The sequence below is a fragment of the Antechinus flavipes genome, chromosome 2, assembly GCF_016432865.1.
Source record: "Antechinus flavipes isolate AdamAnt ecotype Samford, QLD, Australia chromosome 2, AdamAnt_v2, whole genome shotgun sequence".
NCBI classification, from domain to species: Eukaryota; Metazoa; Chordata; class Mammalia; order Dasyuromorphia; family Dasyuridae; genus Antechinus; species Antechinus flavipes.
This window is the reverse complement of record NC_067399.1, coordinates 553287159-553304375: the sequence shown is the minus strand read 5'-3', so window position 1 is coordinate 553304375 and position 17217 is coordinate 553287159. Positions and strand designations below refer to the sequence as shown.

The 17217-nt window shown below is 34.5% G+C and overlaps 1 protein-coding gene across 15 annotated transcripts in view; it reads left to right on the top strand.

Annotated features, from left to right (window-relative positions):
- The window catches only part of MEF2A (myocyte enhancer factor 2A), a 243666-nt gene extending 242688 nt beyond the window's left edge, over positions 1-978 (top strand). For all 15 annotated transcript variants that reach the window (XM_051981008.1, XM_051981021.1, XM_051981011.1 and 12 more), the window contains one exon: positions 510-978. In XM_051981008.1, coding sequence (XP_051836968.1) covers positions 510-870 — 361 coding nt within the window. In that variant the 3' untranslated portion in view covers positions 871-978. The remainder of the gene's footprint in view (positions 1-509) is intronic.
- The last annotated feature ends 16239 nt before the right edge of the window (positions 979-17217 follow it).

The window sequence follows — 17217 nt, the reverse complement described above, 5'->3', positions numbered from 1 at the left end:
AAACAAATTACCAAGAGCTGCTTTAAATAATATTTGACTACAGATACCACATAAATTAGTTTTTCTTTAAATGGAGTTTCCAGATGTAATTTCCAGGCCAAAGCAAAGAGGAGGTAAAGAAACATCTGATGCTGGCAACAATAAAATGACCCCTTTGCCATCATTTTCTTAATCAGTTGACCAAATTGAAACACTGGACACTGGCTTTGTTCTATTTTGTCTGCAGACTTACAGCGATTTACCTATTAATGCCATTTTGGAGGTGTCAGATAGGCTCAAATATGAAGCGAGTATTATTTCATCTTTTTGGGGAGTTTGTGACCTAAAAACAACATGGGATCCCATTTCTATATAGACTTTGATTTGGGGAACTGACCCCAAAATGTCTTTTGGAATGTAGATTTTATTTCAGATACATGCAACTGTCAGTAAGTTTCTGGAATCTCTCTTCAATTAATACAGATGCACTCAGAGATTTGCTAACATATGCAACTTCTTTTCTCCTTTAGTGCTGGAGGGCAGTTATCTCAGGGTTCAAATTTATCCATCAATACCAACCAAAACATCAACATCAAGTCAGAACCAATTTCACCTCCTAGGGATAGGATGACCCCTTCAGGCTTCTCTCAACAACAACAGCAGCAACAGCAGCAGCAGCAACAGCAACAGCAACAACAACAGGCTCGTCAGGAAATGGGTCGATCCCCTGTTGACAGTCTGAGTAGTTCCAGTAGTTCATATGATGGTAGTGATCGAGAAGATCCCAGAAGCGACTTCCATTCACCCATTGGGCTTGGCAGACCCCCAAACACTGAAGACAGAGAAAGCCCTTCAGTAAAGCGAATGAGGATGGACACATGGGTGACATAAAGCTATTGATGTTGCTATTTTTATTTTATGTTACTGCAATGAACTGCCCTATATATCTAAGTTTATAAATAAGGACGTGAGTTAAATATATTTATATCTATATACATACATATATCTCTTTACGTATATATGTATGTGTGTGTATGTTTGTGTGTGTGTGTATGTGTGTGTGTGTGTGTGTGTGTGTGTGTGTGTGTGTGTATTGCATACACCGAATTAGGCACTTACTGCAAATTCCTTGTATATCTGCAAATGTCCAATGATAAACAGAAGAAACCCTGTAGGCAGGGGTCTGGTCTGGCACTTTCTTAGGCTTTTTGTTTAATGATATAATCCAGTTTTTGAAGAGAAACATTGTATCCATATAATCTTACCACACTGGCTTGCAGGAACCTAGAGGGCTCACCCATAGTAATGTCCCCTATGTGTTTTATTCAGACTGTGTGGTTACTTGTAGTTTGTTAAGGAAAAAAATGCTTTGTAGCAACAGGGCAGTAGAAAAGCAGGAAAAAAAGAAAGCAATACTGTACATAAAATGACATTTATATTACCCAACCCAGCATGGGTCTCTTGCAAAGGGGTGCATGGGAAAGGGCTGATGCTATTTAAACAAAACAAGAAAACACCACACATACTGTTTTGCACGTGCAAAATATATTGGGTCAAAGAAGTGATCTTTAGTTAATAAAGAGAGAGAATAGAGAAAAAAACGCATGAGATATTCAGAAAAATATTAGGCTAGAAAAATAGAGCATTAACAAAATAAAATTAATATATTAAGTTATAATTGGAATATGTCAGAAGTTTCTTTTTACATTCACGACTATACAAAAGAAAAGAACTGATTTTAGCTCATGTATATTTTATATTAAAAATACCCTTATGAATTGATGGCTATATATAAAGTTATATATAGTACTTTTGAACACATTCTGCTATGAATTATTTATATAAGCCAAAGCTGTATGTTGTAGCTTTTTTTTTGTAGAGTATAGTTTTATCTTGTTTTGACTTTTGAGTTTTACTTTCAGAGGGAAAAAAAAAAAAAAACTTGCAGGCAGAACCTTGGAAACAAAAAGCCATGAACACTTATTATCTATATGTAAATTAAAATTTGAGCCAAACTCTTTTTTGTGTATATAGCATCTTAAATATATTATCACCTTTGGTGTAAGTACCTATGTATTGTACGGTCACCAGATTAAAAAGTATATTTTTGTGGATTGCCGCCAACTTGAAAAAAAAAAGGCGAGGTCCTTATTAAGTAGAGTATTCACTGTTTAATATTTACTATTTTGTTAAATATACTGTACTTTCTTTGGATTTTAATTATTATTAATATCCCAGTTTTTTAGAGGGTTGTATAAAGGGGATTTTCCCCTCACTGGTGGTGAATGTGTGATGTTAAATTGTAATCTTTGTGCTGTATGGTTAAGCTTCATTATACATTATACATTTTATACATATGTATATAAATAGCAAAGTGGAAAAAAATCTGGTGTTAAAGTTCATTCTGCATAAATATAAAATGTGTTGTAACAGATTTTAAAAGGCATTAGTTAAAACTTTGCCTTTTGTGAGAAAAAATACAGTGGAAAAAGTTGACCTAATTTAATTCATGTTAAGAAAATGGTAACATATCAGGTGAGCACAAAAGGTTTTATAAGTGGTAGAAGCTAAGGGAAAAACACTTATTTTGGAAATTTCCTTTTCTTCTAACCCTTCAGAAATAGAGGGATACAGCTGGCCACAGTTTAGCTTTTTTATTACTATTTTTAAAATATTTCATACTCAAATGATAGTCATTCCACTTTGGGGGGGGGTTAAATTGATTATAATGCAGCTTCCACTTTAAGTGCTTAATATTTTAATTGAGCAATGGCAGCCCTCAGCTTGATTTTTTTAAACTCCCTTACCTGAAGACTAATCTGTGATAGCAGTTTCCTTTCCTGAGTTAATCAGTTTTTAATAAGCTCGTGCCATATGAGCCAAAATTCAGCATCTTGCTATATTTTGTATTTTCAGAGTTAAAACTGCACCTCTCACCAGAAACTCAAAGTAGAGCTTTTAAAAATTGTTCCTTTTGTACTGAATTTAAATTAACTTATTATAGCGGCCATCTGTCATCTTTTACCTAAATTGCATTTTATCTCCTAAGTTAAGGGTCATTTTCTTATCTACAGTGTTTTGGCAAAGTTTTTTTTTTTTTTTTTTTTTTTTTTTTTTTTGTTTTGAAGGTTTTGTTTTATTTTGTTTCTGCCTTTTCACAACAAGCCATTCAAAACACAGACAGCCAAATATTCTGACACAGGTATTAAGAACACTCACTTGTTGGAAGATGGAAATTTTTGGAGAAGGCTTGGATATGACTAATAAAGTCTATTACCATAGCCAAAAATAGGAGGATTATCACATTCTCTCAATTAAATATGAGTATTTGGGTCTTATTCAAAAAAGTAGTTTTTAAAATTTAAAATGAATTTGTTTATTAAAGTATCCATGTTTTTTGCATGGTCATACACAATCTAAGCAGCAAATTTTAATTTTTTTATTTGAAATTAATTTAGGTTTATTAAGCTATCTACATGTTTTTCATAGGGTCATATACAATCTAAGCAGCAAAATATTCTACCAACACCGAATTTCCAAGATAATTCCACTTCCTTACCACTTTATAGACCATTTATAGCTTTGAAAGTGTTAGTGATTCTTTCATTATTATTTATGCATGTTCATGAATTTTTGCTGTATATGTGAATAGGAGTTATGCATTCACATTTACTGTCTATTTTCTTGTGTGCCTTATGAGATGGCTTTGCTGACTGTATCTCAATAGTCTTTATTTCTATGCAGGTTTATATGCAGTACAATTACTGTTTTCTAAAATAATGTTACCCAAGGCTCAGAGTTTGTATTTAAATTGCTTTGACAGAGTAAAAATTTGTTCATTTTGCAGGAAGTGAGTATCTGACTGTTAACCTCTTTCCCATAAGCCCTATTTGTGAATTTACACAAGTAGATTTTATAAAAATATCCCTTTACACATACACACATGCACATATAAATATACGAATATTCATATAATGGAAAGTGATTTTTAATGAGGATAACATGTGTAATTTTAGACCCTACTTTAAAAAAATTAGACTAGTGTTACGTGACACCGTGAAAGAAATAATCAAATCTATTCAAGTGTAGCATTTCTTTTTTCTTAAAAAAAAATAAAAAATAAAAAAGAGCAATTCTATGGTTAAATTACAGGTTAAAATAAGTTTTCCAATAGAAAATATCCTGTCTGTACTCTTTAGCCAATCCATTTACAAATGAAACTCACCTATTGTATACATATGATCCCAATGAAAACTCCATTTTTGCGCTCCAATTAAAAATGTAATGTTGCAGAGTAAATCAGGGGTTTGTTATAGAAAAATAAAATGTTTTAGTATTTCCTTTTATTGTAAAGGACACTAATGCATCACATACTTTCTGGATTAACTGTCATGCGCACAAGAAATACATAGTAAATAAGGAACCTAAAAACTCCTGGCATTTGATCATGAAAAGAAGTTAGATGATTAGAATGTGAAAGAAAGATTTGCAAATGTAAAATGTTTATTTCTCTGTAGAAACTTTCTTCACTTTGCTGTGCAAGAGGACACTGCTTTGCTATATTTAAAATGGCTTTTTTAAAAAGAGATTTATGTATTTGGTAAATGTTTGTAGTCAACAGTTCACACAAGAAGCTGTTCACGGTTTGATAATGTAAAACCGTTTGGCGGCACAAGCTGGACTTTGTTGCCATCTTTGAGATGAACCTTTTAAGAAAAAAATAAGTTAATCTCAATTTTTCCCTGAATGTGTTGTTTTTTTCTTCATTATACAATAAATATTCTAGTGAACTTTTTATCAAATGGTTAAGAAAATGCTAGAGGTTGTTGTAAAATATTTGTATCCTGCATTCACTAAAGTAAAGATATACTGGCTTTTACTGTGTATTCCAGACTCTGTCATATTTGCCTAGAATTAAGTAATTCCTCTTGAGAGAAAGTTCATCAACAATTCTTTCTGACATCTGCAATCCTCTTTTCTAAACAGCCTTCTTGTTTCCTCTTAGCTCTGCAAGTCTCCTTTATTTTGACATAGCAACTTTGAAAATGTTTGAGAAGGAAAACAGGCTTTTTCCCAGGCTGACTACCAGAAGACTTGCAGACTCAGTTCTTCATCCCCCTTTTTCTTTTGCAAACTTCCAGTAATTTCATTCACTACCAAATATAGGAAAGCCACTTTTTTCTTTATTTACCTTTTCCTTCTATGAATTTTCTAGAAAGTTTGCTTTTTTCCCCCCTTATGTTTTTACTGCTACAAGATTTGATTTTTACATACACATTTAAAGAGATGAATGCCTTTGTAATATTTAACATCCTAAATGAGAACCAGGCCTGCGAATTTTTGTACCAAAGGGAGTTGGTCTGAGTGGGGGGGGAAACAACAGAATACCTCCAAACAAGTGTGCTTTCTGGTAATGTCATAACTAGACTTGATAACTAGATACCAACTTCAATTTTTTTAACATTTAGTATCCACTAGTTTACTTACTAGTAGGTTAAAAGGCGGTTTGGGGATAGGAAGCAGTTGGAGGAAAACTTGAAGCCAATTCCCCCACTCCCAGAAAAGAAAACTTTCAGAATATGACTTGGAAAAAACAAAAATTGGAACAAATTCCACTCCATTTCATAATGAAAGAAATCAAGGTCTCAGAGAAATGAAGCTCTACATCACAGAAATATGTTTATTAAACTCTTAACTGAATTTTGAAGTTAAATCAGAGAGAACCCAGATCTCATAGTTTCACAAATGGTACATCATCCAACCATCTTTCTTTACAGAGAAGGAAACAGAAACCTAGAATTAGTGTCAGATCAAGCCCTGAACCCAGATTCTCCAGACTGCCAGTACAAGTATGTTTTGAAGCCAAGTTGCTGAATTTTGGCCTTGTAACATGCCTTATGAAGGATTGTTAAGGCACATTTAAGGGTCTTAGCCTTCCTGAGAAGGGGCACCCTGATCTCAAGATTTCAACTGATCAAGAAAGAGGAGTTTTCAATCCTTTTGATGCTCCTTGGTTCCAAGTTTACCCATCGAGATTGCACTTGAGGGCCTGGTCCTTACACACACATGGCCAGGGTCTCCCTTCCCATCTTCAGGTGGCAGATACATAGGGCCAGCTCCCTTCATCCCCTAGCAAACAACCTGTGGAAATCTCCCACACAACATACACTACTGCTTCACAGTTACTGCTTTCTAAAATGAAAGCACAACATCCTCTGACCTGTTTATCTACCCTAGTCACAATTCTGTCCCCCAACTCATGGAAAAATACAATTTGATTAAACTTTTAAATTGACCTAGGAGATTTTTTTTTTTATTGTTTGCTCCTTGAAAATAGCATTTTTGTCTCTTCAGTGTCTGGAAGAATTTTATTTTTTATTTGTATTGATAACTTTTTTTTTATATTGCCTTTATTTCAAAATAACCTTTACCTCTAACTAGAGACTTGTTCATCCATTATGGCAAAGAATAAAAAAAGAAAGAAAAACTCAAATTAGACAAAATTAGCCACCATCCATCAAGTCTATATTGCATATAATTCTGTATTATATATCCAATCCTGCACAGTATATAAGATATCCCATATCCATATTCCTTTCTTCACAGAAATGAAGACTAATGTAGAGATTGAGGATGAGAGAGGTAAGTGGGGTCAGGTTTAGTCATCATAATCCCAGCATTTAGTTTGATTTGTTATTTCCATTTCCATTGCTATAATTATTGTGTACATTACATTCTTTGTTCTACTAAGGAAATGTTTATGTTTTAATCACCAAGCCATATACATGAAACAGATACCCAAGAGTTATTAGGAAACTTTTCATGTTTCTGACAATATGCTTTTGCTTATAAAGTTGGTTGTTATATTGTTTATAATAATTTTTAAACCAGAAGATTCTTTCGTATTCACTTTTCATTTTCTAGCTGAATCTCCCTGAAAAGTCTCTTACTTTTCTATCTGCTTAGCCAATGTCTTCTATAATGTCAAGTGCAATTCAAAGTCAGATATTCCATGCTAATTTTACTTTCTGGCTTCAAAAAGGTTTTCATTAGCAATTTTTATAAGTTGCTTGAATCTCACAGCTAAGCATTAAAATCACAACTACAACTACTTAAAATCTATTCATTGTTATTTCCTAGTTCTCATTAATATTTGTCTAGGCCTTAATGTGTTTTTTATATTCTGTGTCTGACTAGCATCAACTAGTAGTAACCTATGTCAATTGTATGGTTGTGTAAGAGCCTTCTGGACAATTTAGTCTTTGGAGAAAATGATGAAATATAGAGTGCATGTAATGAAGTAATAAGCAATAAAGTCAGATTAAGACAAGCATGTTGATGGATTTGATTGTAGAATAAGTATAGGCAATAAGGAACCTCTAATATTGCTGAAGATTATTAAACAGTGAAAAGAGGAAAATAGTGGTTATTAGACTACTCAGGGTCTGACTCCAAATCATGCAAGTCAAAAATGGCTACTTTACTGCCTACTAAGTAATGGCCTAAGCACTCAGCCTGCAAAGAATGAATGGTAAACACAGTCCTTGTCCTCAAGGAGCTTACATTATAATGGAGGAGGCAACGTGCAAACAATTCTGTATATATGGGACATACACAGGGTAAATTAGAAATAACCTCGGAGGGAAGGTTCTAACAATGAGGGCACCAGAAGAGGTCTCTTAGGAAGGTAAGTAGGTAGGATTTGAACTGAATCTTGAAAACAGTTAAGAAACAGATTATAACGAAGAGAATTAGTGACATGAGAAAAAACCAGTGGCAAGGCAAAAAAAAAAAAAGGGAAGAAATAGTATCGTTTTAGAACATCAGTAAGGCTAGTGCTGCTGAGTCAGAGTCCAGGGTGATAACTAAAAAGGTATGGAGGTCCAGGTTGTGAAGGCTTGAAAAAAGAAACATTTGTATTCAGTCCTGGAAAAAATAGGGAGACACTAGAGTTTTTTGAAAGTATGCTTAAGGAAGATCACTTGAACAACTGAGTGGAGAATGGATCAGGGCAAGGAGAGATTTGAAGCAGGGAAATATCCTTTTAGGATTCAGAGGGGTCCTATGCCAGAAGGGTGTAAGGAAATCTATTTTTAATAAATCAGAGGAATACATTCAAGGCAAAATGGTATACATGAACATTTTATTCTTTTCCTTTAATACAATAAAAAGATCTTAATTTGTGTGGTAGCTTACATTTGGGACAAACACTGGATTTCTCTGCTATACAAACTACAGATATTCTATGTCCTATTTTCCTCAGGTGAAGTGCTGCCAGGTAAGTAAAAACTTTGTCAAAGCAAAATAAAACAAAAAACATACCAACAACACATTTCACTAGCATTGCATTTGCTCATTTTTCTCACAGTTCAAGCTGTTTTGGATTTAGTTTTTGAAGACTTACTTATAAAGTTCTCTTACCCTTAATGAATATTTACTAAATTACAAAAAATATATATATATATTTTTCTCTCTCTCTCTCTCTCTTTTAGTTGTGTTAGCAATCCCAGAAAAAAAAAAAAAAAAAAGGTGGGTTTCCTGGAATCCATAGTATTGAAAATCTTACGTTAGTTTTTATTTGGGAAGAATATGACACATGGAAATTTTTCTTCAAGTCTCCCTTAGCCATTTGAATGCTTCAAAATCAAAGATAACCTCCAATTAATTCCTGGAAAGGTCATAATTAATTCACCACCACAATGGGAAAAGTTGCTTGCCTGTTGCTGAACAGCCCAGGCCTTTGGATTGAAGAGAACTGTTCGGTTCTGCAAACATATATTGTATCTAGGATATACTGCAACATATCCAACATATAAAGGACTGCTTGCCATCTAGGGGAGGGGGTGGAGGGAGGGAGGGGGAAAAAATCGGAACAGAAACGAGTGTCAATATAATGTAATTATTAAATAAAAAATTTAAAAAAAAAAAAAAAGAAAATCCAGAAGGAAGCCATGATAGCACTAGAGATCTGCGACTTCCCAAAGATGAAATTACTAAGGGTTGGTTGGTATCAACAAGTGAAAAAATAACCCTTACCATCTTGTGCTCTCTCTGTGATGTGGGGAACTAAGGAAGACTGACAAGCTTCTGTCTTAAAAGAATAGATAGGAAAATCATTTTTAAAGCCCATATACAGATAAGCTAAAACCTTATGTATAGTGTTGATAGCTAAATTAACAAAAATAAAGATTTGTAGCACAGGAAGTAAATTTAACGATGCATTGGTGGAAAATTAATCCTAGAGCATAGTTTCCTTACACTTGTCCTTATGCTAATCCCTTTTCCCAGTTAATACAGATAAAAGATCTGAAGCTATAGTTAGTGGGAATGGTTTGTATTGTCAAAGATTACAGTGCTACATGTGCAAGAATGTTTGTGGCAGCCCTTTGTCAAGAAACTGGAAATTGAGTGGATGCCCATTGGTTGGAGAATAACTAAAGTTATGGTACATGAATGTTATGGAATATTATCATTCTATAAGAAATGATCAACATGATGATTTTGGAAAGGCCTGGAGAAACTTACATAAATTGATGCTAAGTGAAGTGAGCAGAACCATGGCAACAACAATATTAACAAGACAATCAATTCTGATGTATGTGGCTCTTTACAATAGACAATTCAGGCCAGTTCCAATGATTTTATGATGATGAGAGTCAAATACACTGTGGTCTGTGAGAACGGAGTGTGGATCATAACAGCATTTTCACTTATTTTGTTGTTTGCTTAAATTTTATTATTTAAGAAAGGAAAAGATTACAGTGCTAGTTCTTGGAAGAAAAATGGAAGAGAAAATTATTTACATAGTATCAACACTTGACTTAAAAGTCAGGAAAGCTGGGTTCAAGTCTTAATACTATTATTTGCCATGGGCAACTCACAAAGTCTTCAAGGTTATTTACTACTCTGTTCAAAAAAAATTATAAGCCAGCATACCATCCATAGACTTAAACTGCAGTATGTCAGAAAGACTGACATACTGGCTTTGTGGTGATGGGCAAGTAACTTAACCTCTCAGTGCTTCAGGCAACTCCCAAACTGTATCTTACAGATATGACAATCTGAATTTATAGAATAGGTTTCCATTGAGAGGAATTCCTTACACACACAAAATCACAGGTCTAGAATAAAAGAAAAAATTTTAGTTGGGTCAGTCTTAGATACTCTCAAAGGTCTTTTTAAGATATAATATATAAAGGGAAAACAGGAGATGAAAGTTTGAAACTGAAGTTTTTCCTGTTATTCATCATCATCTGTACTGATATTTAACAAACACTCCTTCTATGGTAGGGATTTAGTACTTAGAAAAGCCAAATCCCTAGTAATATTAGCTCACATTTACAAACCAATTTAAGACTTATAGGGTTGCATTTTTCACCTGAGGCAGATAGGACAAAAAGAAACACATTGTTTGCTTATTCCACTGATCCACCACTCTATTTCTTAGCCAATATCAGATGGTTTTGATGACTGCTGCTTTATAATAGAATTTCAGGTCTGGTACTACTAGACTGGGCCCTATATTTTCAGATTGCTGCTCTCCATTGTAAAATGGATAGGATTTTTTCACTGAATAAGATAAATACAGCAATTTCCTTTCCTAGTGGATTCCAAAACATTCTACTTGTCAGTAAACAGACATTCCAACTCCCAACTTCTCAAAACCTATAGGAAAATCTTCCTATCCCAGGGTTTAAACACTTGGAAAACATAATTTATGGAACACCAAACAAATATTGTTGCTCATGAGTGAAGTCACACGTTGCTCTAGGAGCTAAATAAAACCTATTCTGCACCATCAACAAAACTGGCAGTTAAGTGTTAATTTTAAAATAAGCATTTAGAAATTTGTGTTTGCCCCTGCAGAACCATCATATTGGTCACTAGAAATGGTAAAGCCTCACTTGTCTGATGGGATAATATGCCATTTCTTTGCTTTATAACAGTAAGTATACAATTTTCTAGGCAATCACTAGGATCCAATGCATAATTCATGTATGCCAAATTGCTTATTCCTATTTTGTTTTTTAAGTGTTCTGAAATCTACCAGCCAAATTTCTTTTTTTTTTTAATTTTTATTTAATAATTACTTTATATTGACACTCGTTTCTGTTCCGATTTTTTTCCCTCCCTCCCTCCACCCCCTCCCCTAGATGGCAAGCAGTCCTTTATATGTTGGATATGTTGCAGTATATCTTAGATACAATATATGTTTGCAGAACCGAACAGTTCTCTTGTTGCATAGGGAGAATTGGATTCAGAAGGTATAAATAACCAGGGAAGAAAAACAAAAATGCAGAGAGTTCACATTCGTTTCCCAGTGTTCTTTCTTTGGGTGTAGCTGCTTTTGTCCGTCATTTATCAATTGAAACTCAGGTCTCTTTGTCAAAGAAATCCACTTCCATCAAAATATGTCCTCATACAATAGCGTTGTCGAAGTGTATAATGATCTCCTGGTTCTGCTCATTTCACTTAGCATCAGTTCATGTAAGTCTCGCCAGTCCTCTCTGTATTCATCCTGCTGGTCATTTCTTACAGAACAATAATATTCCATAACATTCACATACCACAATTTACCCAGCCATTCTCCAATTGATGGGCATCCATTCATTTTCCAGTTTCTAGCCACTACAAACAGGGCTGCTACAAACATTTTGGCACATACAGGTCCCTTTCCCTTCTTTAGTATTTCTTTGGGATACCAGCCAAATTTCATAACTGTCTTACTGGTTTGTTTTTTTTTAACTCTTGTAACTTTTTCTCTTTAATCTCTTATTTCTATTACTATTCCTTCTTAGCAGGTGATCTGACATTGTAGAGGGAATAAAAGAGTGCTATATTTAAAGTCAAGCAGACCTAAGTCTTTTTTTTATTATTATTATTTTGGCAGGATTTATTTTTTAAAGGCAATAGGGGTTAAGTGACTTGCCCAGCAAGTAAGTAGCTGAGACTGGATTTGAACTAAAGTCTTCCTGATTCCAGAGATCATGCTCTATCTTACTGTGCTACCTTGGACTAGATAGTCCGTGGAGTTCTTGTTGTTCTTTATAATAATAATGGTTCTCTCTGGGAGAAAACAGGTTTCTTGGAGAGGTTTTCTGGAGGCAGTCTTAGAGTTTCAGTTGAAAGTAATAATCACCCAAAATGCAGCCAGGTGTTAAAAGTTCAGATCCAATATAGCCCGGTTAGCTTAGAGACCTTTCTCTTTGCTTGGTTCCAAGAACTCCCTCCGAATGTCTCCAAATCCAAAGGTTTGTCCTTCAGCCTCCAGCCCACCAAGTGGAAAATGGAATGGATCTCTCTTGTCTCTGAGTGAGGGCTTCTGGCTCTCAACCTCCCAGAGTGCTCTGTGTCTGTCCCAGAGTGCTCCTCTCCAATCTAATTCAGCTGAACTCTCTTGACTGGGCCTCTGTCTGCTTTTTATATCTGAGAAAGTGGGATTGTGGGATATCTCCCAGCATGCTCTCTGGTCCTAAGAGCTTCAAGGAAGGTGTGAATTCGGATATCTCATACTAAATCCTGAAATCTCCCAAACATGTGAACTCCAATGAGTAAAGGTGTGAACACAAGCATTTCATCAATTAGTTCTACTTAGTACCTTGTTTCAGGTTCTGGCCCAAACCATCTCCTTGTAAGATCAGATCAGTGATACTGAACCATGCTAAATTAGATAATTATCGTCTCTATCAACTCTAATGAGTTAACAGTTTGTAAAGATTCCAACAATAGTCTACCCCAGGTCTAGTTTTTAATCCCACTTCAGACATTGGCTATGGGCAAGTCACATAATGTCTCATAGTCTCATCTTCATCAGTAAAATGTAGTGGTAAAGAGAGAAAATGTATTATTGCAAGCCTTAAAAAATTCTATATGTTGTGTATATACGTAGAAATAGAGACAAATATATACATATTAGCTATTAGTGCATCCCACTTTACTGAGAAGACTCCCCTCATCTCCCTTATATTCTCATTTCCCCTTACTTCAAAAGATGAATTTGAGTCTCTTTAGAAAACTTAGTTCATTACCAATGCTTTGATACCATTCCTTGACAATCATTTTCTCACACACTTTCAATCTTTTTCTTTCTACCTGGTTCCTTTATCTGATCTGCCTAGAATATCTACCCCTTTTCACCAAACTTCTAAAAAATAATTTAAACTCACTTGCTTCTACTACTGTTTCTGCATTCTTGAGTTCCTAAGTATGGTTTGTGTCTACAACTCTATTGAAAATGGTCTCTCAGTGGTTACTAATGATTTCCTTTTCTTTAAATTCACAGTCTTTTTAACCTGTCTGCCAAATCTAACAGTCCTGACCATTATTTTCTAGATTTATTCTGCAAGGACTTTCTCTCTCCATGCTCCCCCTCTCCCAAAGCATCAGTCATAATCCTCCTATCTCTAAATCAACTCCTTTTATTCATTAACTCTACATCCTCCAAATGCAAACATCTCCTAAATCTGTCTTCTCTCTACACTCTTTCCCTTCTCATCCACTTTCATGACTCTACTCTCCATTTCCAATCCAATCTTTCTCCAGTTTCATATATCCATTTCTATCTGGATCTCCCCTCAACATCTCAAACTGAACACTTTCCCCAAACCTGCCTTTCTCCATAACTCCTTTATTTTTACTGTTGCTCCCAAAAGATCTTTCCTTTTGCATTGCAATACATCCTACTAGCCACTAGTGGACAGGTATTCCAACTCCAACTTCTTGAAAGGTATAGTAAATTTTTCAAACTTGAAAATAATCTAATTTTTCACTCTCTTTACCTTTTGCATTAGTTGCCAAGACTTGTGGATCTATCTTAATTCTATCACTCCATTTATCTTTTTTTCCACTTTATCACAACTTGTATAGTTCAACAGCCTCCCTGATTTTCCTACTTTTTTCTCTCTCCAATTCATCCTTCACACTGCCTTCAGAATAATCATTCTGCAATACCACTCCTTTCTTCAAAAATCTTCATTGATTTGCTGTTGTTTGATTTAGTTCTTTATCCTGACATTCAAGATGTCTGAAATCTAACTTCAAATTTATTTTTTTCTTTTTGTCCTTTACCTTCTCATCAAATTATTCACTGTTCTCCCATTTTGTTCTGTCCTCTCCTTGTTACTTCATGTTACTTACTTGAACACCTCCCAAACCCCTCCAAACTACTCCCAATTGATCCACTGTCCCCTGACCTCAAACAAATGGGGCCATTATATATGGATCAGCCACTATAAAGGATATAAATGATCTCAAAAGTTGTAACAGGAATCTAGATAAAAATTTATTGTGCATCTGGAAATATTGAGTCTACAGGAATAGAAAAATCAGATAGGTAAAGAAGCCTGACTAGAGATACCATTTAAGTTTTAAGAGTAGACTCACATTTTCCACTTTGGGTTATTCTCAGGACTCACTGATAGCTAGAGAAAGGTAAGTTTGAGGATCCTTAGTGATTAAGGTCTTTCTTTCCTTTCTATTTTCATTTTTACCTCCCCTATACTTGGTGTGAAACATTGCCTATGTATTCAAATCTGGTTGGAATTTTTTTTTTTAATTTTTATTGTGACAAGGAATGGGGATCTAGATTGGGGGATAGAAATATGTTATGATATTCAGAATGGGGAGAAATAAATACAAATTTTAAAATCTGAGATTAATCTAGATTAAAATAGGCATTCTTGATGAGGGCATAAAAAAATAGGAAGATTTTCACACAGAATATCATTACAGTCCCCAAGTTGACTGAAAAGTAAAAATTTTAAGATTGTTGACTTTTATGTAGAGTAAAACACTTAACTCAATCTTCCAAGTAGTCTTTCATCTTAATCTTAAAATCATACAAGATTCCTCAATAGAATATTTAATCCAACTCCCTCGTTTTAGAAAGGAGAAAACTGAGTTTTGGGAGATTAACTGATTTGTCCAATATGACACGAGTAGTAAACATCAGAGATGAAATTTGAATTCAGGTTCTCCAACTCTAAAAGCAATGCTTTTCCCACTATATCCTGCTGCCTTTGTGTAGTGTAGAATACAACTGAAACCAGAAATGCCTTAAGGTTACTTCAGATGTTCTTGTTTATAAATGAAATTGTACTGATCACATTGAATCCCAGACCACCAGTCTCCTAAATAAGATGCATTGTTACTCAGATTGATTTAACTGCATAGGAAAAATCTAGATAACAAATGTCTTCTTATGCAGACAATTTTATGCAGTTGAACAGAAAGCCAATTATATAAGTATTTAAATGTTAGACATTGTGGATGGTAAAAATTGGAGTAAGGGCCTTTAATTGTTGTTAAGACAAAAATGTTCCTTAAAAAAAAAACAAAAAAAAAAAACAACTCCTCCAAGTTGTTATGAGCCAGAACTCTGAACTTGAAACAAAGGATTCTTGCAAGGTACAAAGTCAGTGGAATTGATAAGAGATAATAGTTATCTAATTTAGCATGGTTCAGTATGATTGATTTCATCCTACAAGCAGATGTTATGGACCAGAACTTGAAACAAGGTACTAAGTGGAGTTGAGGAGACAATGGTTAAATCTAGTTTAGCACTGATTTAATCCTACAACAAATAATGGTTTCCTAGTGATATGATGATTGGTTTGTACTCAACATGGAGCATATAGGCTAGAAGCCTCAGCCAGGGAGATTCAGAGATTCAGAGACAAGCGGACAAAAGGCTGGAGGTTGGAGCACAAACCCTTGGACTCCCGCAGATTCATCCCATCTCACACTATCTTGGTGGCAGGCTCTCCTCCTTCACTTCTCCACTGAAACCAAGACTCCAGAAAGCCTCCAGAAAACTAGTCGAACCCCAAGTGAAGGAGACAATAAAGGATTTGGATTTTTACCTCTGGCTGTACTTGTGATTACTGAACTGAAATGAAGGCTGCCTTCAGAGACCCCAAGAAAACCTCAGCAAAGAACATTACATTTTAGAGAGAACATTACACCAAGTGACTTTTCTGACTCCTCCAAACTTGTCTCTCAGAAACAAAGGTGTTATCTACACACACACACACAGTTATTAAATACGAATACTCATTTTTGAAGAATTAAAGTTACAAGTCACTCAAAGGATAATGAAGAGATTCATGATGCATAGTGGTATATTACCAAGAAAGAATTATGTATTTGAATCGGCATTTAAAGATATCAGAAAAACAAATAAAGTATGAGAAATCAAGGTAGACTGCTAACATTGTGAGCATATAGGATAACAGCCAGGCAAGTTTGTTTCCCTCACTGATATACAGATAGGTTTACAAATCCAGAGTAGGGTAAAGTGGACTTAAAGGATATGTGGAAAGATGTGATGGGGATAGGTATACAAATTTAAGTGGGAAAAAGATTTCAATAGGTTAGTTTTCTATCTTTAACTTATGCATTAAAAAATCCTGAAAAGCAGTCCAGAGGCTTCACCAAACTCCCATAGGTCCAGGGCACACACACAAACAAGAATTCCTGAGAATAATAACTAGCAAACTAGGATGAATCCCCTGTAAAAGATTTTGGGGGAAAAATATAAATAAAAATCTGCAGTTAGAGGAAATATTTGTTTCAATCAGATTAAAGATGACTCAAAGCAAATTGCTTTAATTTTATGCAAATAATTTTAGGCCAGATCTGTATAATCAAAGCAAAGGTGGTTGATGCAATTGCCCTTGTAATTGGAACACATAACTCTGTGGTTACCAATTTGATAGAGGGAAATACGTTTAGAGATTCCCCCTGCCTTTACATTACTCAAATAATATAACTTGCCATACAGTATATGCAGGATTCCTTGACAAAGTTTTATCACCTATTTATGCAACTGTTTGTTCTATTCCTTACCTCCTGAAAATGGATGAATGCTTAAAATAGAATTTGCGATCTCTCTCAAGCAAATCCCCAAATTTCTGAACTCAATTTAGGATTCAGTGTAATGTGGAATCATTTTGTCTTTGTTAGACTCTAATTATGTTTACCACTAGAACTGGGGAAAAATGTGAGGATTCATATTTCTTAATGCCAGAAAGAGCAATTAAAGACTTTAGGTTACTAATTCAAGTGTAGAAGTTATCCTGACATTTATGTAAAAAAAGGTTTATGATCACAGCATTTACAAACAAAATACTATTAATACTAGTCATTAATCAACATATTCATGTTAACACAACTTGAAAAGTAAAGAAAAATAAGATAGCAAAATAAATAAAATATTAAAACATCCTTAAAAATCAGCCA